The sequence below is a fragment of the Thunnus maccoyii genome, chromosome 7, assembly GCF_910596095.1.
Source record: "Thunnus maccoyii chromosome 7, fThuMac1.1, whole genome shotgun sequence".
Taxonomy (NCBI): Eukaryota; Metazoa; Chordata; class Actinopteri; order Scombriformes; family Scombridae; genus Thunnus; species Thunnus maccoyii.
Genome location: NC_056539.1, coordinates 32,518,577 through 32,545,327, shown reverse-complemented (window position 1 = coordinate 32,545,327; position 26,751 = coordinate 32,518,577). Strand labels below are relative to the sequence as shown.

Sequence of the window (26,751 nt, the reverse complement as noted above, 5' to 3'; positions counted from 1 at the left end):
GAAATAGACTTAGTAGGGGTCTCCTGAACTTCTTCACTGTGGATGTGGAGCTGCATAAATGTCCAATAAATTAGCTTTTAGAAATTAGTTTCATGAGAAGAACGAGTTAACAGTGAACTACTGTACTTATGATGACGTCTAGAGAGGACATAAAAATAATTAGATTAAAAGTTGTTTACTTGTGATACAAGAAAGTATGTCCGTACTAAATTGGTGTCCCGAGCGCAGTGATAGTGAGGGCAGGTCACAGAAAGTAAAAAGTTCAAGACAGTATCACCACGCCTGAGCAAGCTGAATTATTTAACAGAGGAAAACATATGTTCATGCTAACATGCTAATTTTAGAATAACCACAAACATGAGCTTGAACTCTAGTAGGATTTAGGAATCTTATTTTCCAGTTCATTTTCCAGTTTTATCACGCAGGATCATCAGTCAGCAGACAAGTTTCAGGAGTAGAAGCAGGAAAAAATCACTGTTAATTTCATATCCTTCACATATCAGCAGCAGTATGGGGGGGGGGGCTTCTGTGGCCATATGTAACTGTAACAGAAAATATGGCCTCTCTGCATGGCTCGCTGCAGTGGCTCCATCCCACTGACACTATAATTGCAGGACACACACACACACACACACACACACTTCTATAGCTGTGACGACCCTCATTTCCTAGTCTCTAACCCAGACAGACACATACATACACACAAACATGTGTATTACAATGGCTGGATGATTCATCTTGATACCATGTTCATGTCTTTACAGTGAATATAAAGCTATAGCCGGGAGCTGGTTAGCTTAGCTTAGCATAGAGACTGAAAACAGGGGGAAACAGCTAGCCTGGCTCCTACCAGCATCTCTAAAACTCACAGATTAACACTTTATATTTAATTTATTTAATGTGTATGAAAACTGAAGTGTAAAAGTGACTGGCTGTGGTTTTATCGGGTGTAATGTTATAACTATCTCTATCTTTAGCCCTAAATTTGTACCACTCTGTACATTGTAAATAACTTTAAGACCAGAGGTTGTGATATGTAGCACAACAAGCTAGCGGAGCTCTGTATCAGTGGTGTCTGCCTTACAAGGAACTACTCTCCTGAGACTGAAAATGTGATGCTCTTATTAGTCTTTGGAGGCATTTCTGAACAAACTAACATGAACAAACTCTTCATAATGAAGGAACATGTCACCTAGTGCAGCGTGTTTTTAATAATTTTTGGACAACGGAACAGAGGAATAAGATACATCAGGCTTTGGATACACACACAATACTTGTTAGATCAGTTCATTGTTGACATAACCTTTAAGTGTTATATTCTAACCGTCATGGCTGTCCCATCATGTCCAACAGAAATATTCTAGATGCTCTGTGCATCATTTTATCCCCAAAATCAAGATCAACATTTTGGGGAAATTTTGGGGATTTTCACTTAAAAAGCTATAAGAGGAAATATTTTCTGCACAGCTTGTAGTTTCTATCGATGGTGTTTCTGGCAGTTTCTGTGGCCTGAATATTGAAGTTGAAACAACAATAGAACAAGAAGGTGACTGCTGCTCAGTCACACTCTGAATTTTAATGATAATTGTAGCACAGACGGAGGCGGATGACACACTGTCTACATCCCTGCAACCCCCCCAAAAATGCTTATGCATAATATATGAAAAAGTGCCGCGCCATATTATGCAACTGCTCTCTGCATGTGTGTGTGTCTATGTGTGTCTATGTGTGTGTGTGTGTGTGTGTGCTCCCCCAGACCTCACTCCACCAATGTCTATGTTTAGCAGCCTATTCGTGTCTACAGTTAAATTGTACTTTCCACTCTAGTTATTACAGCGGCAGACAAAATATGAAAAGCGCTGAGGGCCATGGATAATAAGCACAGAAATAGAGAAGGCAGTGAGCAAAAACTACAACCTCATCATCACTGTACAGTCAACCCCCCCCTCAGCCCCACCACCCCTCCACCCTTCCCCTACACACACACACACACACACTCATACATTTATGGACCATTCTTTCTAAATCCATGAGACAATCATGTCCCGAAAAAACCGTCTCTCCTGCATCGTTTGCTTCGGTCTAGCCCTGCAGCCGGGCAGATTAGGATCCCACCACCCCCCACCCCCAACCCCCCCACTCCCCGTCCTTCCATCCAGTCGACTGCTTCTGTTTCTCCCATGACAGCAAATGAGCAATCTGTAAGCTTCTGTACAAAAAAAAAAAAAGGTTTAACCACATGCTCAGTTGTTGATAGATTGTACAGTCATGGTTCTCTGACACCAGGGAACACGTCAGGGAGATATACAACACTATTGTGTCTCTTTCTGAATCACTGCTATATTACAGCACACACACACACACACACACACACACACATACACATGCACAGAAAGTTACTCAGGCACGTGCACACCCAGGGGACCAATTAAACCAATAAAACACAAGACTGAAAACTGCACATATGCCCATTTGTCGACACATGCGAGGGGAAAAAAAACGACAAAATCTTTTGGAAAAATAAAGTAGAAAATCACCAGTCGAGCATTATTGAGAGTCCTCCCATTTCTGAATTCCACTTGTGTTTAAAGGCGTAATCCTCGATCCAGTTGTTGACAAAAGCTGTTGTTGAAATACCAAAAATCAAAGCACATCACCCTAAAATTGCTTTTCCATACAGAAGACAGTAAATATGGCTCCTCAACCTTTTCTCAGTTTGAATACAGATGATAATTTAGCTGACAGCAGTCAGGTGTCCATATGAACAGTGAAAGAGGTTTTTCCTCGCTGTAATCATTCCTCCTGTTCATACTGGATATTAAAAGATCCTTCAAATGTGCTTTTTAATGGAAGTGATGGAGGACAACATCCACAATGTGTCCACACAGTCATTTAAAAGTCTCTGTGAAGCTTCTATTCAGCTTCAGCAGTCTGAGTTAGTCACATCAAGTGGATATCTGACACATTTACAGTCTTTTTTAGCATCAAATTCCCTCTTTGTGTTTCCTCGGACAGTGTTTCCCTGTTGAGCTGCAGGTGGAAGTATAGTAACAAAAAGAGGGACTTTGGCACTAAAAAGACTGTAACGTTGAAAGATATCTACTTGATTTGACTCATTTGGACGCTGAAGCTTCATATTAGCTTCAGATAAACTTTTAAATACATTTTTGCACAGAAGGAGGACTGTGGATTTTGTCCTCCATCACTTCCATTGTAAGGTCATTATGAAGGGATCTTCTAATGGTCAGTATGAACAGGAGGAATGATTACAGCAAGAAAAATACAGGTTTCACTGTTTATTTGGGCTCCTGACTGTTTGTTTTAAGACACACTTGAAAAATTGTGAACTCGTCCTTTAAAGTCTGTTTCAGTTGTGCACAGCAGCGATTTAATTATTTTAATTCTATAAAGTTAAAGGATATCCTAACCATAGGATCCAACACTTCTACTCACTAAAACTAAGACCTGAATCTGGTCCCACGGATCTGAAACATGAAGATCAGACCCAGCTGAATCTTGTCTAGTACTGCAGATTATTGCTGCTATATTTTCACTTTATTTCATGACTGACTGTTAGCTCATCAACACATTGGCCACAGTCTCTTTCCCTCCGTTCCCGCTGTTTGTTTGACAGAGACGACGCTCATTAATCAACAGACTAAAGACGTATAAAAGAGCCAGAGATTAAACAAAATGGCTCATTTCAACTTCTCTCCCTGGCCAGATGTTAAAGGGTCAACCAGAAAATAGAATAAAATGACATATCTAAATGTGTGGCTGCTTGATGTTTGTGCACATTGTACACTATCTAGCCAAAAGTATGCGGACACTCAAACACACACACATGCAGTTGATGAACATCTTGAAACCTTTGGGCATCAATCTGCTGCTAAAACAGCTTCATTGTTCAGCCTTTTTTTGCAGGATGTTGGAACCTGGCTGCAGAGATTTGTTTCCACTCAGAGAGTCCAAAACATGTAGACCAGTAAAGTTCTTCCACTCCAAACTGGGAAAAATCTTTATGGAGCTAGTCTTGTGCATGAGGGCATGTTGAAACAGGAAAGAGATGAACACAAACTGTCTGTAAAAAGTGTGAAGCACAGTATCATTGTGTGTAACATTAAGATTCCCCCTGGCTGTCCATATACTTTTGGCCACATAGTATACAATGTTCTTTGCTTCAGTGTGAGGAAATTCTTCATCTTTGGAAACTTTACACACACACACACACATATAACGCAGATAAGCTGGTTGTTCGCAGGTGTCGGAGGGTCACGACAGTCTCCGTTCAGCCGTGTCAGTGCACGTCGCCCTCAGAGCGGCGTCTGGCTTTCTTCCTGATTTCACAAAGTACAATATCTGCAAATAAAAGAGCGTTTTAGTTAAATGATTATATAGAAAGATGACACTGTGTTCCGATGTGGCTTTTTGGGAAGCTGCGGCTGCGGGGCGCAGGTGGTGTTTGACCTTAAATGTACTTCACACAGTTAGATAATATACAACACACACTAGTTTACTGAACTCGCTGTTCTTAAGGAGCCACAGCAGTGAAGTTGAAGTTTTTTTGGCTTCAGGGACGTGTTTAGACATCGGCTTTTCAAATGTAATCTCGTAGACTAAAACATGAAAAAACACATGAACAAGTTGTTAAAGCCAGACGGACAAACAGGTGGGTTTAAACATGTTTTACAGCCAAACATTGTTCAAACTCACACAACTTTATTTTTAGTTCTAAGAATAACATTTCAAAAGATATCAATTATTATAAAGTGAATTTTGAGGAAATTTGTATAAATATTGTGCAGCCATGATGGTTTGAATAATCCACTCATCAAAAAACATTTATTTAAGGGGACATTTGTCTAAAAGAGGTTAAAGAGCACGTGATTTTAGGTTTGTCGTGCCTTCACATTTAAAAAAAAAAAAAAAAAAAAAAAAATCATATGCATGGATTTGTGCTTCCCTGCTGCATTTAACTCAGCAGGCATATGATATGAGCTTCCAGACAGAGCCTTTGTCTGTGCTTAAAGCCCCTTAAAAGAGACATTGTTAGCGCCTCACTGGACATTGTGGTCTCTATGGCGACAGAAATGGCAAACTCAACACCTGATTCCCCAGAGCTCACCTGGGCTTCTCTCTCTCTCTCTCAAACACACACATGCAGATTATTTTCTCCAATTTCTCTCTGTGTGTCCTTTATTTATACATACATTTATACGCACTCCGGTGGAAGAAGTATTCAGATTCTTATTGTGGCAAAAACACAAAATTCTTGTGTACTTTTATTCTTTGTCAGTAAAATATACTATATCATATAGTATATTTTACTATATAGTATCATAAGCAGTACTGCCTCTAAATAATGGTCCTTTCTGAGGGTTTTCTGAGTGTTTTCTGAGGGTTTTCATGGAATAAAAGATCTATTAAAGAGCAAGGAGAAACATCTTCAAGAGATCTTTTATTCCCTCCTCTGTCATCTTACTAAACAAATGACTTTTTATTAGATATTAGTGACTGCTGCAGTTTTCATGATGTCCATTTAAGATATGTATATATTATTATATTATTTTAGCACCTTCATCCCAACCGTTCATTAATACAGGCCCACTTATTTATGGCAGAGGAAGTTTTTAAGTGTTTGTATGTCTGTGAAGCCAAAGAAGAAATTCCTCATGAGTGGACAATAAAGAGTTTTTATTGTAATTATTGATGTGTTCCTGCTCCAGGTGCTGCCACACTACTTCTTTATTCTGCTGAGTAATGTAAAGGAATAGTTTAGGATGGTTGCGAGATGGTCAGATGTGTATCAAACTCATGTCTGCCTGTTAAATAAGGAGCTGGAGTGAAGACGTGGTTAGCCTAGCTTAGCATAACATGTCATATCTTGTTTCATTTACTGGCAATTCCCATTTTTAGGGGGACTTACATGGATATATTGGATATATGTTTTGAGGAACAACAGTTTTATCCATCTACCCAGCACTTCTGTGCAGCGTCTGTAGCTCTAGCGCAAGTTTCCAGATCAAGTTTGGTGTCTGTACAGGCTTGATGCAGCCACCTCAGCAACCTCACTGTGACAACAAAACTTCAGGAAGATGCACACAGTCACTGCATCCGGCTGTCGTTCAACAAAAAAATCTGTGGTTTTTACATTTATTCTTGCACACAGGTTAAACCAACCAGATAGAGCATAACAGTTGTCTTTTATTAAACTGTGAACAGAGCTATGCTAGCTGTTTCCCCCTGCTTCCAGTCTGTAGGCCAAGCTAGGCTAACCACATCCTGACTGCAACTGTCTTCAACACACAGACATAAAATTGATATGAATCCTCTCATTTTACTCTCATAAAGAAAATTAGTGTACAGTAGTTAAAGTATTTCTTTAAACTCATAATACATCATATTTAATGAGCTTATTTCATGCTGAACATACAATCACTATAAAATAACTGTAGCCAGCAAAATCAATGTAGTAAAAAGCCTCCTTATTTCCCAAAGTCCTTCCACAAAATGGAAATAGTCAAATAAAGCACTTGTACCGCAACATTTTATTGAAGTAAAATCGTTTGCATGTTTCCGTCTTTGCACTCACCATCTCAGTCAGTTTGTGTTTCCATCAAGCGGAGCTTTCTGAATATTTTCATGAGGGTATAACAACATTACACGACTATAAGAAGCCAGAAACTGCTCTCCTCAGCATTCCAGCGCTGTGTTCCACCCAACATGGCATTTATGTTATTTTAATGTATGAATTTTTATTTGTATTGTCTGGCTCAGCTGCCCTTGGTATTTTTTTTTTATTATTTTCTGGTAGAGTTGAGGCACGTACGGGTGGGAGCCATACTTCATGCTTCAGAGGAGAAAGTTGAAGCGGGGGCGCAAAAGCCCTGAGCAGCCCTGCATCTCTTTTTCTCCATATTTCCTGTCTCTCTCCGCTATCGCTATCAAATAAAATAACCCACACATTCAGCATATATTGCAAAAGTGTTTCAACCAGCCGTTAATGCATATTTGCTTTATCAATTTGCCAACTTGTCCACCTCAACCAAAGCTTTTAAAGTGTTTTTTTTGGCATTTAATTCATGTTTTTTATTCATTTCTAGCTGTCTGTTTTTGCAAATTCAAAATGTACCAAAAACAGGTGGATGGAAACATGCATAATTAGAATTTGTGTTTTATTTAGAGTTATGGGAGGGGTTGATTCATATGTGACTGTGCTTTGTATGTGATTATGCATACGCTATGCAAATAGGCCACTTGATGCCACTCTGCTCTATTGTTGAGAAGGTTAAATTGGGAGCAGTGTGCTGATGGCCGGGGACAGCGCAGATTAATACCACCGCTCCCATCATCCTCCTCCTCCTCCTCCTCCTCCTCCTCCTCCTCCCTCCGTCTGCCCCTCCTTCTTCCTCTCTCTTTCTCTTTTGTATGACGAGGGGCAGAGTCAGTTCCTGTGTCATTGTTAGGGATCCATCTGCCCCGGCTGCACACACACACACACACACACACACACACACACACACACACACACACCAAGCGACAGCAGCAATTAAACCTGTTTGACACACTTGACAGAGAGGAGCTTTGGGCTGTGTGTGTCCGGCACGAGCCATCTGTGAAACAACCACACACACACACACACATTATGATTGTGTGTGTGTGTGTCTGCTGCATTAAATAGATTTCATTCACTGACATTCCCCCAGCCCCCCCCCCTTTTTTTTTGGTACTGGGGTACAAGGAATCCCAGTCCTCCTGCTCTTCTTCTCTTGTGACGGACAGACGAGACAGACGAGTTTAGGGACGGTACGGACGGACGGATGGACGGATGGATGAGTGGGTGGGTGGGTGGATGTAGAGGGAGGACAGAATGGATGGATGGCAGATTGGGGAGTCGACCTTTCATTCATTTATTGTTGTCCCTGAAGTAGGACACCAGGCAGACAGATAGATAGACAGAGCAGCTGTAATTACTGGTGGCGGCAGCCCCCATCTGAAGATATTGTATTGATATTAGGCTGTTAACTGGAGATTAGCATGTGGATGATTGGGGGGTCTGGGATAGTCTGGGTCTCTACTGTGCTTCTGGAGCAGCTGATCATGATGATGCTATTGTTCTTTTTTTTTTTTTTTTATCTTGAAAGTGCTCCACTTTCTGCTCTTGGCATGTGAAAAGAAGCAGAGAGAAGGAGTGATTGGCTGATAGTTTTATTTATTTTTTATTTTTTTAATAGTTTTCACCCAAAAATGCCCAGATTTTTAGGAAAGAATCCATCATCTTAAACAGATTGTAATCCCAGTTCCCTGTTTGCACTCTAAGAACAGCTCATAATTGAGGTTCCACCAAAACAGACCCATAAAAAAATGTGCATAAATTCATTTTCAAAAACACAGAACAAAGATATGATCCAAAAAGAGACCCGAGGGTTGTCAGACCTGGTCCAAACAGAGCTGAAGATAATTAGAACCTCTTCAAAACGCAGCGGACCTAAACCGACCCAAACTGAGAGAGAACGCCAACACTCGCAGCAGCGTAATCCGCCACTGATTAACGAGCAGCCACTGATGAAAAGAGCAGCAAAATATGTCCCATAATAAATGTAAAGTTGCCTCTAAAAACACAATTTACGACACACGGCTTAATCAGAGCTGATAGAGAGTTCACTGGTTTCTCCTCTGGTGTTATATCGTCACACGAGCCGAGACCCGCAGCACAGACGAGGTGATTATATATCCATCCATAGCTTCCATTTGGAGTCATGTTTGTGTCGACCTGATGAATGTAAGTCCAGTATTCACTCCCTTTTTTTTTTTTTAGCTCTTTTGGTCTCCACAAACTCCAAAAAAATATCTGTCTCTAGCTGTGAGATGTTCCTGCTGCTGGTTGATAAGAGCTGTGAGAGTGAACTAAAACAGTAAATTTTGCGGTCAGGAAAACCAAAACAAAGAGCTGAAAGACGCTATAAAGCTCTGCAGGACACTACAGAGTTTGGTGATAAATGTCTGTGGCTTAATCGCTATGAGTGACCTCACATTACAATGTAAAATATTGATAATATCAGCTTTTTAAAAAGTCTGAAAATAAGGAGCCTACACATACAGTAAGTCCTGAAACAGAACTGAACCCACAATCCTGTAAGTCCATAATATCCATCCTAGCAGGTGTGTGTTTTGATGTGTGTGCAGTAATCACTGTATTATAGGCTTCCTAAATACATGTTTGCACTTCTCTGCCATCTCTAAGCTCATAGTTAGGCTTCCATATCATTTACTGTAACTGTGCTTACTTCACTGTAGGCGGCTTCGTTCTCATTGTAATGCCACCTTTTTTTCCTCCGGCGCAGTTAAACAAGCCTACCTCCAATCACATCCCACTGCAGCGAAAAAAGTTCAACTAGCATACATTTCCCCCCCAGAGTTTTTAGGACAGGGGTCATGTGGAATTGTAAGAGAGCCAGGATAATTATAATGTGTCAGAGTGTAGTAACAGCTACATAGCACCATCCCTGGAGCTGGCAGGGGTTCAATATCATTCTCTGGGACATTTTAGCCGGGTGGATACTAGCATGGGAGTCATAAATGTAAGATACATCATAAGTCTGCAGGATCATTGTATATTTTTTTCTACTTTACATTTCTGCTGACCGTTTTCCAAACCATGCTGATTTGTTTTTCCCATCTTTCAGTCAGCCATTGTTTGAAGTCATTTCACTATATGCTATGAAAATCAACTTGAAACAGAGACTTGAAACTCTCTTGATTTGTGTATTCCATCATTGTTGTAACTTTGCATGTTGTGCAGCTGAAAGAAGAGAATCATCTGGGGGAGACTACCGCTGCATTGTCGAAACATATGGCCGGGATTATTCTTTGGGGTTTTTTTGTATTTCCATTGAGTTTGTTGACAAATGAGAAAAACAGTTTGTCAGCCCATCTATCAATACTGTTTGACTTCTCTACTATGTCTGTGGCACTCTGCCCGAAGCCCATCGGTTCCTAATAAACATCTTTTAAAAAGCAGGTCACAATGTATAGTTTTAAAAGGTGATTTTCTAAAACAACTTGAGACTGTAGTTTTTAGCAAATGTTGCTCAAACAGAAGGAAATGTTGCATGTGTTGGGGACTATTTTAATTGCAGATTATTCATTTAATGGTGCTCTAGTGAGTATTTCTGGCAGCGGGACTGTGTGTGTGGGATTGCGTCAGGATAATCTACAGTGTGTGTGTTCATGGTGATGAAGGAACATATCACCCAGCGCAACAGTGTGGTTCACTGATGTTTTTTGGACAACAATGGAGATCTACAGCACAGAGGAATTAAATATATCCAGCATTGGATAAACAGAAAATATTTGTTAGTAGGATTATTCATTACTGCTGTTGGTCTTTTCAAAGGATTTGTTGACATCCTTTATCCTTTAACCATAACACTGCTAGGATTCTATATTTTTCTTCTTGGCACTATACTGGCGCCATAAAAACTTGCCAGTGCACCAAATAATAGCACCATGGCAGAAAATAACACTCAACAAATGCTCTATTTACTCCTGTTTGAATAATATTTAGTAGAAACTACAGTGCCCAGCTGTTTTAGGAAATTACAGAGACATTTGTAATGAGCATTTTGTAGTGAGCCGTTTTTAAAAGATTGACATCTTCAGTAGGAACCAACAGGCTTGGGACTGAGAGCAAAAGACAGTGTAGGGAAGTTCTGGTTTCTCTGTGGGATTTACAGAAAAAAGTTAGTTAAAATTAGTAAAACAGGCATTATAGTTTACTGCAATTGATTACATAACTCAAGTCAGTTTCAACTCTGTTTCAAGTTGATTTACATACCTGTAGGGAAATATATAGAAACCAGTGACTATATCAGGTATACACTGGAAAAGCACATTAACAATTGTAAAACATTCAGAAAATGTAAAACATGTGTGATTTGTGATAAACTGTCTAAAACCCTGCCATGGTCCTTTGAAATATGTTTGGTAGCTCATCATTTATGTAGCATGTTATGTCATGATCCTGTCTGCCGGTAGTTTGTAGACACATGCAGTCAGTCAGTAGGAAGGTGAAGATCTTGCTGGAAAACCACTGAATTTGTAAGTTGCTCCTCAGAGGCTGAAGTAATTTCCCTACTGGCCTTGAATTGCAGCTTCTGAGCATGCGCGTAACGGCTCGTTCAGAGGTGGGCCGGAGAAAGAGACGGACGTACCACTGCCGAGTAGGAAAAAAGGGGGGGTCAAGAAGTAAAATAATTCGGGAATGATTTGATGAGAATTGCAGAATGTATATGGAATATCTCTCTCCTTAAGTTATAAAAAGTAGTATTTGTAATATATCTGTTTTAGTCTGTTTCCTATTTATTTTCGGTGTGTGACGGTTGGAGAAGTTTCACCCTCCCCTCCCCCCCGTGTGTCACGGCGGAATGGTTTGCTCCAGCCGTTGTCAGCCTCTGCCTGCCTCCTCTTGTCAGTGCTCTTCTTAAAATGAAGCTAGCGAGCCGGCGGCACCTGCGGAGGAGAAGGAGAGGGAACTGAAATGTAGAGCTGGCATCTACTTTCCCACCGTTAACAGGACGCTTTCATATATCTATATACTTATACAGAGGGTCTTCATGAAGAGCCCCAAGTTATTAACATTATTATTATGTCGGAGGGAGCAGTCGCAGCCCGGTGCTTGCTGTACACAGTTCGTCTATTTATTCCAGTCTGAAGCAGGAATTCAGATAGAAGACTTCCAAGTAGATAGATAGATTAGCTTATCAAATCAAGTGTTTTTTTAATACGTCGGTTTGTTTTTGTCGTTTTCACCCGTTCACATTTTATAAGCCTTTTTTTTGGAGAAATATTGTCAGGTTGAACCATACGAAAGCAATGTATAATACAGTTTGGACGACGGAAAAAGCCGGTGAGGAAGGAGACTGGCGGGACGTGATGATGCCCTACTCCACGGAGCTCATATTTTATCTGGAAATGGACCAACCGCCAGGTAAGGAGGCCCGTGGGGAGGGAGGGGGGGGGGGGGGGGAGAGACTTCCACAAATCGGACATGGAAGTCGGGCTTGAGCAGTGGAGCTAGCTGGAGAGGAGAGGTGTTGTGTTTGGTTTGGTGTCTGTTCAAATTGGTGGAAAGTTTTTTTTTTAAGGCGCACATCCTGCTGCTGCTGCTGCTGCACAAACCAAACGTCCCTCCGGCGCTGCTTAACGATATTTGGGTCGTAATTCTCGGAGGGATTTCACGTATATCTGCTCATTTATCGCCATATTTTAGTTGTTTTTTTTTTGTTGGCATGACATCATTGTACAGTCACCATACCCCCCCCTAAAATATACACTAGCTTTAGCATAATCTCTTTTTGTTGTAGTGAGAAGCAAGCGAGTAAAGCTTGAATTAAAACCATTTAGAGACGTTTTATCAGTCAGTTTGGCTTTACTTGTATAACCGGTGTGACAAGAAACATCTTGAAGAAACAGTTTGACAGCTCTTTTAAACACGCTTCCTTATAGTTTCTTGCTCTCTGGTGTATCCGCCATAGCAGAAAATGCTAGTTTGTACATTAATATGTTGATTTTGAAGCCTGTCTCATTTTTTTTGGAGACAATAGTCTCATATAATCTGCAGCCGATATGCTTCTCTTGCAATCTGCATTTAATGCGATATGATAAATAAACGGCCAAGGTGAAAGAAATAGCAACCCAACTAATTTTATATTAAAAAGTGAAAATTACTAACGCAGTTCGCTGCAGCTTAATTTGCTCCATGAAACCAGCACCTAGTTTTTGCAACTACCTGCACCTTCTTTTTTTATCTGTTATTACTATCAAAAATCTGTGTGAAACGGCTCCATCCGGATCATCCGAAATCAGCTCTACTCGGTGCCGACGACTGGAAAGGGGGGATGGGACACAGAAAAAAAGAGGCACCGGAATAATGAATGAAAACGGTGGGGGGGGAGATAAAAGGTCTCCAGCATTTTATAATCATAGCATCCTTCACTGACGCGCATCTAGAAAATCTTTGTGCGCCTCTCTAGTCAACTGTCACCCACAGCTGAATATGTTTCATTCAATCATTCCTTCATTCATTCATTCCTCGGCAATTGTGCCAGTGTCATTTGACTCCCAGCCCCCCTCCTCTTTCCTCCCCTCGGTGCGCTGAATGGATCCTGGCGCAGATGTGGGACGTTGTGTTGTTTCCAGGAGGCGCTGTTGAATGCAGTTTGCCCGTAGCTCTGTCCCCCCCCCCTCCCCTTCTCCCTTCTCTTCTTTCTTATCCCCCATCTACCTATTGAGATGCACTGTATACTCTCCAGCCACTATAAAGTGCATCATTCTGTTTTTATGTGGCATGTTGCAGAGATAATGCAAAAAAAAAAAGAATCCCCTTAGGTTGAAATGTTTTATCAAAGAAAGTATTTCTACCTTTTTAAACTGTATTCATGATGCTTGAAAATGCATTTTCACCCTATGTGAAGTTTGTGTCAGCACATAGGAGAGAGAATATCATTTCAGCTGCTTGCTCAGGTCCATTTTCTTGCATCCTGAAGTGCAGTTCTTTCATTTGAGGTGAATTGAAGTGTAAGTGAAGCAGACTGGTGCAATATCTTGAGCCTGTTTCTGCTCATTTAAGGTTAACATGTCCCTTTTTTTCCTCTTGGGTGAATGGTAGAAGAATTGATTCCCTCCCTTTCTTTTTTTCTGTCCAGCATTTCCCTCTTTTTTTTTTCTACCTTTGCAAAGCATTGTGTTGGAGCTACAGTAGAGTGAATGGACAGTTGCTCCTCAGTGCGTCGGGGATGTAATTGCAACACACAGGCTCTTTGCTGGTGATGCACACAATTAACTGCAACTGGACCTTTTTATTGCAACCGGAGCTGTTAATACATTCATGCATATATTGGGGGGGGGTTGGGGGGGTCATTGTCATGGCTGAAAAATGATAGAGAAAAACTGCTCAGTTTGCATCTGAAAAACTTTTTTTTTTAAATCAATATTTCTCTTGAATTATGTTGCCAGTTAGGAATGCAAAATATGCAGAGCTGCCTGAATGCATTGTGGGTAGTTTTCAGAGACGTATTCTTGAGGATTTGATGTAGAGAGTTGTCCTGCTCTGCTCTGAATGACTGTTAGATTCAAGCTTTTATTGACAATGCAGATTCTTGTGTAGCTCCTACCTGCAGCGCCAGTCCTGTGTCTCACCTCTGTTACCTGAATGAGCAGCTTCCTGTCATTCATCACAACAGTTAAACCTTGCTGCATCTTTTTATGTTGTGCACAGATTTAACTGACACACACACAGCTTGTCTTTGTCTCATCTTATGCAGAGTGTGTGCGTGTGCTGACATGTAATCTAAAGAGCTACAGAGAAAAGGAGGAACAGGCAGGAGGACAGTGACACAGGAAGGAAAAGGGGAGGCTGAAAGATGAGGAGAAGTGGTAGAGATGACAGAGATGGAGGGATGGATGGTGAAGGTTGAAGGAGAGAAGTGGAGAGTCGAAGGGAGAATAAAAGACGAGCGTCCCGCAGATGGTCATTAGAATATTTATTACACTGGAATTGAAAGCCTCAGTGACAGTTATTCTATTGTATTGTATTGTATTGTGTGTGTGTGTGTGTGTGTGTGTGTGTGTGTGTGTGTGTGTTGCCTTTGTGTGTTGCCTTTGTGTGCAGGGTGATTAGCACAGGTGGAGTGCCACCATCCTCCCGCCCCCCCCCCCAGAGGAAGGCAAAGCCTGTGTTTCCACTGGCAACTTTGTGTGTGTGTGTGCACATATTCGTGTATGTGGGGTGAACGATGAGTCTCATCTTTCAATGGAAAATCACCAGGACATTATTCTTAAAGGACCATACCAGAGATTTTTTTGCATGTTTTAGCCCATTTATTGCAAATCTCATACACTGCACATTGTTTCTGAATGCATGTCGTTGTATTTTCAGACCTCTGAACGGCGTTCATGTTTCCTCCGGGTCGTTGCTGTTCACATCCATCCAGAAATGTTGCTTTGAAATGACTCATCCGTCCCAGTTTACATCATGTCTGTATTTGATTTTGTGAAACTATGATAATGTAGTGCAGATTTTTACAAATCTGTTATTATGTATCTGATGTAACTTGACAACATTAAAAGCACTAGAGCTGCCCCCCCCCCCCCCCCCCCCCCCTTTCTTGAGGACACTAATCAACTAATTGCTCGTTAGGGTCTGAGTCAATCCGCCAGTGGAATTATATCATGTTGACATGATAATATTATGATGTTTTACAAAATTCTGTCTAAATAAATGATGATCTGTAGCAGGAGAAATAGGGTATGAAGGTTTATATCATTGCATTGAACATCAGTTTGATGATTTTATTTGTAGTTTTACATATATTTACCATATGATATATACAACACATAGACTACATTTTAAGAGATTTTTCTGCATGACTCTCATCACCTGCCGAGACAATAACACACAACATATTTTTCTGTTAAATCAACTTAATAGTCAGAGAATTCCTCTTGAATATTCACTGATAATGTATTTCTTATTATTCAAGGACATCTCAACCAAGCAGACATCATGGTCACTGTGATGGAGTAACTCACTCGAGTACAACTTCATCTTAAAGGTGCAGTGTGTAGGATGTAGTGGCATCTAGTGGTGAGGTTGCACATTTGACCCCCAACCCACCACCACCACCACCACCACCACCCTCCCAAGCGTGTAGAAGAACCCATGGTGGCCATGAAACTCTCTAGATCCAGTGTTTGGTTTGTCTCTTCTGGGCTTCTGTAGAAACATGGCAGTGCAACATGGAAGAGAACCCGCTCCCTCTGTAGGATTATACACTAATCAAAACATACTTATGAATATTATATTCCATTTCTGCCAAGTCTGTTCTGCTAGATGCCACTAAATTCTACACACTGCACCTTTTCAAGTGCAGTTTTACTTAAATTGAGCTGCCTAGGAAATAGAAATAGAAGTAGAAACGACAGCCGCTGAGTGGCGTCATTCATGCACAGCGGAGATGATGAAGCCCCTTTATGTACAAGACATAATCATCATCTACAGGATTGGATTGAAATGTGACCCATAAGGACTTAATCCTCTGAATGTTTGCTTTCCATATGTGTGGCTGAGTGATAAGAGCCTTTTATCATGATCATATCCTCTACGTAAACCATATCCTGGAAGGGAAGTTCTTATTATGTAGACAAAAGTTCCTAAAAGTATTGCAATTTTGAACAAAGTAAAGAATTTCCTGGACTGTGAGTGTACTTTATGTGTTGTCCTGTGTTGGTGTGTGAAAACACATTCACAAATTCACTGTAAATGCTGCAGATTTCAACATAAACAATGATTTTTTTTTTGTTAAGAATCACAAAAAATTGGTTATTATAGTATAAAAATAAACTTGTCAGTGCACTCTAGTGGACAAACTATGTAAAAACTACCTCAAACATATCTTTAGCTTTTCTGTTCTACAATTTCTTGTTACTTATTGGCTGAAATATTCTATATGCCAGATATTGATCATATTTGCAATAAGCTAATATCAGCCAGTAATACTGAACTCTCTCTCTCTCTCTCTCTCTCTCTCTCTCTCTCACATACGAATTGTAAATGAGATTCATTCACAGAGCAGCAGAAAGACATCTGGAGGTTTTTTACGAGCTGAGATTTGATGGTGATCATTATAGAAGGAAGTTTAAATTAAAAAGTCAGTATTGCATTAAAGCAGATGTGTGTGTGTGTGTGTGTATATATATATATCCAGGAAGTCTCTGGGCAAAATGTCAAGTATTATTAAATCTAAAGAAATCATTGGCTAACATGAAGCTGAATGAGTAATATTATGGTGTAGTTGACTCTTTTGTGTGTTTGTTGTGTGTTCACGTTTTGTTTTGGACTGACTGTCAGTCGGACCAAAAGAAGCGATTTTTCATTATTTTCTGGCGTCTTATCGACTAAAAGAATATTCAAAACTATAACTGACAGATTAATGGACAGCAGATGAATCGTTAGTTAGCACTCTTGTTCTGTTTTTTTAGATGACAGAGGGATCTTTTGTGTGAAGTTTTTGTGTTGAAGTGACAATGAATGAGTGTCTCAGCTGGGAGTCTCTGTGTTCAATAGGACCTGTTGATTTAGCGCTCGATGCTGCACAGCTGAGTGTGTATGAGTGTGTAGTGTCCCAGAAGGAATGGATATACTACGGGGTAACTCCACCCTCCCTCCTTTCTTTCTTTCTTTCTCTTGTGAGGTCCCCCCACCCACCCAACCCCTACATCCCCTCCTCTTTTTTTTTTTTTCTCCCCCTCCCTCGCTGTCTCCTGATTGGCTGAGGGGGCGGGCCTCCAAACGGGGATTAGTTAGTACGTCGTTGTCTGTCTTTTAGGACCAGCTCGGCTCGCTCTTTTCTTCAGTCTGACGGAGCAGAGAGCAGGAGGAGGAGGTGGCGGAGGAGGAGGTAGAGGTAGAGGTAGAGGAGGAGGAGTGAGAGAGAGAGAGAGAGAGAGAGCATCCGAGAGAGGGAGAGTGAGTGAGAGAAGGAGGGAGGAGGGAAACAGCTGAGAGAAGAGTGGCAGCATGCAGCTAACGGAGAGCACGATGGTGGAGGACGGTAAGAGACGGAACGGGACAGATTTTACCCTTTTTTCTTCTCTTAGTTTCTTTTGTTGTTGCTGCATCTCTTTGTCTTTTCTTTCCTCTTCAGTTGCTTCACTCACTTCTCCAATCTGAGTCCATATATTTGCATTTTTTCCCCTTTTTCTCCTTTTTCTTTAACCTCCTCTTTCATGTCTTTACAGCCCCTTTCTCCTCTGTTTTCTTTCTCTTTTTTTTTTTTTTTTTTTGCAGCACGCGACCCAAAGCCTGCAGCGTGTTTGTGTGCATTCGTGCATTTTTCTCTGTTGCTCAGTGTGCTTTTGTGCTCTTAAAACTTTGTGGGAATTAGTGCTGCAACGATTACTCAATCAACAGAACAAAAAGTGATTTATGAAGCAAAATAAGGGGGGGAAAGTTCTGCTTCCTGCTTTAAAAAAAAATGTGAGAATTTGCTGCTTTTCTGTGTTATATTATTGTAAATTGAATGTTTTTGAGGTTGCAATTTAGACATTATCTTCATGCTCTGGGAACTTTTGATCTGTTTTAAAAATATTTTCTGACATTTTAGAGACTTAACAGTGAATTTATTTGTGAAAGTACTCCAACAGATGTACTGATGATATATTTGTAAGTTGCTGCTGCCCTAAAGGGGAATCTAAAGCTGTCAAGTATCTCCGTGTGTGTGTGTGTGTGTGGACTTTTACACCCGTGACGCTGAAACACACCCACATACTGTAGCTGCACACACACACACACACACACACACCACCTGCAGCTCCTGACTTGGTCCAGATGTTAAAGTTGAAGTGGAAATAAAACCGACTGAGAGGCAGATTTCTTTGGAGCAGTTAATTCGTGCCACATGCTTCTAGTTTTCTAGTCGTTCTCGCAGTTTGTGCAGTGATGTTGCTTTTTTTGTGTGAACTCTTTACTGCAGCGAAGATCTTTGTTAATATCAGGTCAGCCCCCCCCCCTTGTCCTCTGTCCCCGATCAGCTGGAGTTTGCACACATGTGATTTTTTTTAAAGCTTAAAGTGTGGCCAGAGGTCGACGGAGGCTCAAACTGATGCTTTGTGTGTTTGTCGTGTGTGTGTGTCAGTCCGTGCTGACTGTCATTGTTCAGGGGAGCTGTGGGTTTCTGCCTGCATGTGTGATGACAAGTGATATCGCTCTGCGTGTGTGTGTGTGTGTGTGTGTGGCTGAGCGCTGCTCCTTTGTCTGGTGAGGGGGAGGTTGGGGGGGGAGGAGGAGGAGGAGGAGGAGGAGGAGGGAGGTGAGGCTGCGCTGACGGTCGCCTTTGTTCACCGTCCCTCTTGCTCTCTCTCAGTATTTCTTGCAGTAGTTGTGGCTGTGATGCTGTGATGTTTTTTACAGATTTATAAATGTTTGAATCATTTCATATTTTATATTTGACATCTTCTGAATGTGCCCTCTGCGTTAGGATGGTTGTCATTAGTCAGATGTTTCTTCTGGTAGTTGAAGTCAACCATCAGAAAAGTAAACAATGACAATTTTAATTAATATTTTTTTATGTCACTGTCATTTTTCATGCCTCTCAGCTCTGAGGATTCTCATATTTTGTGCATTTTCATATCATTTTTAATGACATATTTCTTCATATTGCTCATAATTTAACCAATGTTAAGACATTTATTTTATTTATTTACTGTTGTGACTGAGTGTTTAGCAGTAATAATTTTTGGATTAATTGTTAATGGATAGATTTGATTGCAGCCCAGGTGACCCACCTATTGTCCTGTGTCATACTGGTCTTTGTTTGTTTCATTGACTTCCATACTGGCATCAACACTTAATACACTCACTTATGTTGAACAGTTAGAAATGAAGTTTTTAGCTTTTTTTCTTTATTTTTCTTAACTTTTTTCTGGCTTTTTTAAACATTTTTGTATGTTTTAATAGTAAAAATAAGTAAATTTCTGCCAAAGTTTATATTTAACTATGAGGTGAATTTCGGCTCTCTGTGTCTGGCAGTGCTGTTGTACTTGTGTGTGTGTGTGTGTGTGTGTGTGTGTGTGTGTGTGTGTGTGTGTGTGTGTGTGTGTGTGTGTGTGTGTGTGTGTGTGTGTGTGTGTGTGTGTGTGTGTGTGTGTGTGCGTGTGTGTGCGTGTGTGTGCGTGTGTGTGCGTGTGTGTGTGTGTGAGAACGACAGAGTGCAGAAAGTGCTGACAGAGGGGAACAGTGCAGCTGCAGAATGACAGTTTTGGCCGCAGCTTCTGACTGACTGACTGGTGACGCTGAGGGAGGAAAAGGGAAGATGGGGAAAGGAATCGCAGAGTGTGGGAGAGGGAAAAAGTGATGAGAGCAGGGAGAACAAAGAGAAGCAGGAGAGGAAGAGGAGCTGCCATCGAGCTCCTACGTTCCCTCCTGAGCTGAAACTCATCTGTGTGTGTGTGTGTTTTCATCAGGTCGTCTCAGCATGAAGTGAACAAAAGGATGTTAACAATTACTACTGCACAGTTGCACAGTTCATCATGAAGTCAGGTTGTGTGTTTCTGCTTCTCTCACCTGCTCATTAAACACATTATCCTGTTAATGTTTAGAGATTCATGAGCATCAGGGGCCGTAAACAGATGTGTTAAACCTCTTTAAATTTAAATGTATAAACGAGCCTCAAAACCTCCATGTTTCTTGAAATTGAAACATATTTTAATTAGCGAGTGTTGAGGCCCCCTGGTGGCCCCGGAGCCTTAAACGGCTTCAGCTCAACCATGCAAACTAGTTAGATTAGTTTTAAATCTGACAGTTTATACAAACAGAACATGCACACGTTCATACATTATGCATATCACAAGCTGTTGAGGAGAACACATGGTTAACAATAGTTATAACATTAGTTATAACATTTCTAGAGCTGCAAAGATCAGGCAGTTAATGGATTAATCATTCAAAAGAACATTAATCAGCAACTATTTAGATATCTGAATAATCATTTGTAAAGTATTTGATGGTTGCAGGTGCTTCAATGTGAGAATTTGCTGTTTTATTATTATAGTTAATTAGATATTTTGGGGGTTTTGGACATTTGAAGACATCACTGGTGATGTAGGAAAAGTTTAGCATCTTTGGCACCACATGAAGTAAAGATATTTATATATTTTAAAGCTGCTTAACAAAGGAGCAGATGACTGTGTACTTAGTAATTAATCTCTATCCACTTAATACAGTGATAATATGTCAGATGTTGTTGTTTTAGTTTGTTCTGCTGCCCCCAAGTGGCCAAAAAAAACAGTCAGCTTTGAATATAAATTTCACTACAAAGACGTTTTTTATTGGTTCAAGATGTAAACACAAGTCTAACGGTCAGGGGTTTTTTTGGGGGGGGGTTGTGTGTGTGTGTGTGTGTGTGTGTGTGTGTGTGTGTGTTCAGTGTTACGTGTTACAGTCAGTCAGTGAGCAGCGAGTGAAGTGACACGTTAACGCTCTCTGGGACGGTGAGTAAAGATCATGTTGCAGAGAAAAATCATATCTGGTATCATTTCTCCAGCTCTGTTCAGCTCTCCTCTGTGCATTGTGGGAATTCCCCGGTCCGAGCCGTTTCTGTCATCCGTGTGTGTGTGTGTGCGCGTGCGTGTGCGTGTCGTCTGGTAATTTTGCGAGGCCAGAATGTTCCGGGACGCTCCGGCCTCTCACACGTGAGCTCTGTGCAGAAGAACAGCGCTGCTCCGGTGGCATTTTTAAAGCACATTCATCAGCGTACTTTCCCTTTTTTAAAAGGACACCGTCCACATCAGTGTGTGTGTGTGTGTGTGTGTGTGTGTGTGTGTGTGTGTGTATATGTGTGTGTGTGTGTGTGTGTGTGCGAGCAGAAACTGATTTGTGATGTAGGAGCTCTCCAGTAATTACACTGTTGTTCCTTAAACTGTATCCAGATGTGCCTGGAGACTCTTAAACCTCAGTCTGCTCAAGTGTGTGTGTGTGTGTGTGTGTGTGTGTGTGTGTGTGTGTGTGTGGGTCATGGGCAGGCTAGCTCTGTTTGGCACACAGCAGAGCAGAAAACACAAGAGCTGTGTGTTAGTTTACCTTCAGACTCTGAAACGCTGCTCTAGTTGTTGTGGATGCATACGTAGTGTTTTGTCATTAACTAAATTTAAAGGTGCAGTCCGAATAATTATCCTCAGTAATTCGGCGACTTTGTTTTGATCAAACACCAAACTTTTTTTTTTAAGTCTCTTACTTGGGAGAAATAAATTATTTCTCCACAAAAAAAAAACCCAACCCATTGTGTTCATTTAACAAAGGAAGCCAACGTTCTAATATCTTAAATGTTGTCTAAACACAAGCAGCTGTACGAGAACTGTTGCTGTAATAAAACACAGTCTGAGCTGCCAGAATTATCATTTAATTTTAGGAATGATCTGTTTAAAGAAGAGCATGAATCTTTGGATAATTGAGACAAATTTTAATCCGTACCAAAAACAAATTATATTTAATAATGTTAGTTATGTTTGCATGAGGAAAAACCTTCCTGTAATCCTTTAATTATCTGTAATTGATATTGTTAAAGTTGAGCAGATTAGTTCAGTGTTGCTGTGTTGGAGGGAAAGAAAGGCAGCTGATAACTTGCTATAAACACTTGAGTGTGTGTGTGTGTGTGTGTGTGTATTTGTGGTGAACGTGGTTTATGACACAGAATAATTACTGCGATGATGTATGGGGCTGGGTTTGTCATGCGGCTGTTTGCCTGTGTGATTAATAACAACTGCTGCGTTTTGTGTGGAGATATTATAATACAGCTCCTGTGTTGTAATTTGCATATGAAGTATATGTGTGTGTGAATAATGATCTTGCTTTTACTGATGTAATGTTTGTGGTTGTTTAAAAAAAAACCACCTCCCAAATACTGAGGCAGTAAAACATCTGGAAAAAGTCTCCTGTAGTGAAAGAGTGTCGCACCTCCTCGCCATCTCCAGTCATGGATGGATGAACTTTTGTAGCAGAAACAAAAAAAACACACAAAGGCCAAGTAGTAACACATTCTCCTCTCTCCTCTCTTTCTCTTCTTCAGCTCTTCCTCCAAAGCCAGCGAAGCCCCAGCAGTCCTCCTCGGTCGGGGTGGGAGGGGTCAGCAGCAACGGCGCCAAGGACGGAGGAGCGGGAGGCTCGCTGCAGGAGGCCGAGTGGTACTGGGGCGACATATCCAGGTAATATTACCAGCTTGAATTAGCAACAAGAGATGTCCTGCTCACAACTCTTTAATAATCCAGTTTCAGAGATGCTCATAATAAATCAAAGTGTGGGGAAATGTTGTCTCCAATATCCTTCTCTTTTAGATATTCCTCCTATTTGTCATTTTGCTTTATTTGATAATGGATATTAAAGTTTTACGATTAATGTGGATGTTTTTGGCTCAATTTTACCTACTTGGAAGGTCCACAGAGAACAGAAAACTGTCTCTAAAGTGTCAAAACTGCAGCAACACTGTTCAAGTATTAAAAACTTTATTTTTCAACAATTTTATGATCAAATTTGTCTCTGAGGAGACAGAAATCTGGATGAAATCTGTTACTTTTTCATGAGAACCTGTAAACATGGTGTCTCTTAAGGCTTTGACCTCCATGAGGAGGTAAATGCGGGTTAGCACACACACACACACACACACACACACACTCACATGATAACCACACCTACAGTGCAGACAGTCAGTCTGCTGCCACCTTTAACACACACACACTTATCCAGAGAGCAGAGACACTCCTAGCTGGGACCAGTCCACCCAGTCTCTCCCAACATCACTTTATTGATGGACTGTTGACTCTTAAATGAACTCCATCTGTGCGACCGACTCACACGTCTTTTTCCTCTTGGCTCTGGTTCTGTCTTCAGGGAGGAGGTGAACGATAAGCTCAGAGACATGCCTGATGGGACTTTCCTGGTTCGGGACGCTTCCACAAAGATGCAGGGCGACTACACGCTCACGCTGAGGTAACAGCACTGCAGAGATTATCATGAATGGAGAGTGTTTAAAACCCCTCCGGGGGGAGGAGGAGGGGTGCTAGATTACTTCTCATGCTCTACTTTAATGCAGCCATCCCTCTAGTTAACTACAGATTGAGGGAAATAATGTGTTGAGAAGCATTTTGCCTACTCAGCATCCTGGTATAAATTGGAGCAAATCGCCCGCTACCCTGGAAATAAAGTGCTCGAGTGCTTGAGGGGAATATTTAAGAGAATCTGTGTGTTTCACGAGGATTTTTGCCAGTGTAAAAGTTTTAAATATGGCTTCTTTTTTTTATGTGATGCGCAGGAAAGGAGGCAACAACAAGCTGATAAAGATCTACCACCGAGACGGGAAGTACGGCTTCTCCGACCCCCTGACGTTCGGCTCGGTGGTGGAGCTCATCAGCCACTACAGACACGAGTCTCTGGCTCAGTACAACACCAAACTGGATGTCAAGCTCATGTACCCCATCTCCCGCTTCCAGCAGGTCAGCACACACACAAGCACATAATCATACCCACGCACACACTCAAACTAAACTGTCGCGCTAAACTTCAGCTTTCAGCACTTAAACGTTCCTCTTGATGCTTTTTATTTAACACACAGCAGCCTCACTAGTTCACTAGTTGCTGAGAGGCTTTTATTGTGAAGTAAAACATCAGACACAAGATCCGCACACTATAAATCATCCACAGAAGGAACAGTTATAATGAAGACTATTATAGACAAAAATAAATAGAACAATAGAGAGTTGAAATGACAAAGTCAGGACAAACTAGCACAAACACTTCCTGTCTTTTATTGTGAAGTAGCAAAAGGAAATTCTATGTATTTGCCAGTGAGGTTAGAGAAGCTTTATTCAATAAAAAACAGGATGTGAACATATTCTGTGCTGTTTGGTTAGAGGGTTGGTTTTTGGAGGAGTAGAAGAAGAAGAAACAACCTTAGTACATGGCAGAGCTGCTTTCAGCTTCAATCTGCTTTAAGTATTTGTGTGTTCGTGCAGTTTTGCAGATCCACAAGTGTCCGTAGTGAAGCTGTAGTGAATAAAACGAGGTTACAAAACAACATTTTCCTTTTAAATGTTTTATTATATCCTGATCTCGGGGGACTGTAACTCCTTCTGACTCTTCTCTCTGTAGTTAGTTCTGTTTTGAAACACCTTTCTTACCTCTGGAAGCGTCTCCCCTCCTCTTCCTCTTCCTCCTCCTCCTCCTCCGTTGTACCTCGTGGCTCTCGCTGGGTGTTTCCACTCTAAAGTGCAGCGGCAGCAGGATCTCCGCTCGCTCCCTAAATAATTGCACACATCCGCGGTGTCAAAGGGCCGCCGTTGCATTTATTCCCTTCCTCCCTCTCGCTCCGCTCGTTCGCCGGGCGAGTCATTACTCAGAGCGATGCAATATCCACGAGCGAGCTCACCTTCCCTACACCCGGGGCATTGTGGGTGGTTTATTAACGAGCCTGTTCAGAAGTCACCCCTCAGTAAGCAGAATCACGGGGTGAAGGGGCCAAACATGCACACTTTTACCTCCGTCCTTAATTATAAATAGCTCATCATTGTTTCACATCTCTGACACGTAGAGTTTTCCTTTTTCGCCGCTCTCTAACCCCTCTAACGCTACTTCTCTTCCTCCTCGAACCCTCAGGACCAGCTGGTGAAGGAGGACAACATCGACGCCGTGGGGAAGAAGCTGCAGGAATACCACAATCAGTACCAGGAGAAGAGCAAAGAGTACGACAGACTGTACGAAGAATACACAAAGACGTCGCAGGTACGAGTATATTCCTGCTTTCTGACTGCAGTTTAGATGTTTTTCCCGCTTCTGACGCTCACCTCCTCATCCTCTTCCTCTCTCGTCCTCCAGGAGATCCAGATGAAGCGGACGGCCATCGAAGCCTTCAACGAGACCATCAAGATCTTCGAGGAGCAGTGCCACACGCAGGAGCGCTACAGCAAGGACTACATCGAGCGTTTCCGCCGCGAAGGCAACGACAAGGAGATCGAGCGGATCATGATGAACTACGAGAAGCTCAAGTCTCGGCTCGGGGAGATCCACGACAGCAAGGTGCGGCTGGAGCAGGACCTGAAGACGCAAGCCATGGACAACCGCGAGACGGACAAAAAGATGAACAGCTTGAAGCCCGACCTCATACAGCTCCGCAAGATCAGGGACCAGTATCTAGTGTAAGTAAAGGATGTTATAAGACGTCACATTATTATTGAGTACAGCAGGGAGGCAGATACGGGACGAGGTCTTGTTAAGACACGCTTTGTGTTTAAATAGACTGAAACTTATCGATGAACTACGCTCTCTAACACAATCGTCCTCTCACAACGCAGCCTGTATAGAGAGCTGTGAGACAAGACTTCACTATCTTGTAACTAAATAAAACAGGAAGCAGCTGAATGAAGTTAACTGGACAAGACTAAATCCTGGAACATGGACTGAAGAGTTGTTCTGGTTCCCAGATCCTCTGTTTGTGTGTTTGGCAGCAAACATATTGTAGTTCAACTATGATTAAATTTGTTTCATTTCTGTTCATTTATTGTTATTAATGGATTCATCATTTTGTGTGTATAATCGGAAAATAATGAAAACTATTCATCACAGTTTCCCAAAGCTCTCAAACTCAAACATTCAACTTGCAATGATGTAAAACAAAGAAAAGCAGCAAATCTTCACATTGTAGAAGCTAGAAAAGGGATTTTTGTCCCTTTTTTTTATTAGATAATTGAATCAATCATGTGCTGTCTGTTTCTCAGAATAAAAGGTCAACAGTTCAGCTCAGGTTGATTAACACACAGTGACCCATTAAAGGACCAGTGTGTAAGATTTAGTGGCATCTAGCAGCGAGGTTGTAGATCGCAAGAACCATAAAACTCGCAAAAAGTGTTTAGTTTGTCTGTTCTGGGCTACCGTAGAAACATGGAGGACCTGCTCCTTATATAGATGTAAAGGGCTCGTTCGTTCTAAGGTAACAAAACACAACAATTCTTATTTTCAGGTGATTATACACTAATTAAAACATACTTATGAATATTATATTCCATTTTTCTGCCGAGTCTGTTCCACTAGATGACGGTAAATTCTACACGCTGCACCTTTAAAGTCGAGCGCGTCGGTCGTGAATCTGCTTGCGTTTCGAATTCAGATCCAGTTGAGTCCTCAGTTCACACGTCTACCTCGCTGCGCAT

At 41.4% G+C, this 26,751-nt stretch overlaps 1 protein-coding gene across 3 annotated transcripts in view; it reads left to right on the top strand.

The window, feature by feature from the left end:
* Positions 1–26,751, top strand: part of pik3r3b (phosphoinositide-3-kinase, regulatory subunit 3b (gamma)) — a 265,999-nt gene that overhangs the window by 236,615 nt on the left and 2,633 nt on the right. The window contains exons 1-6 of one of the 3 annotated variants that reach the window (XM_042417289.1): positions 11,480–11,989; positions 22,623–22,758; positions 23,441–23,539; positions 23,862–24,042; positions 25,202–25,327; positions 25,421–25,740. In XM_042417289.1, coding sequence (XP_042273223.1) covers positions 11,875–11,989; positions 22,623–22,758; positions 23,441–23,539; positions 23,862–24,042; positions 25,202–25,327; positions 25,421–25,740 — 977 coding nt within the window. In that variant the 5' untranslated portion in view covers positions 11,480–11,874. Of the gene's footprint in view, positions 1–11,479; positions 11,990–17,499; positions 17,613–22,622; positions 22,759–23,440; positions 23,540–23,861; positions 24,043–25,201; positions 25,328–25,420; positions 25,741–26,751 lie in introns of those variants that run through there. The other 2 variants (XM_042417290.1, XM_042417288.1) reach the window with 2 other exon arrangements.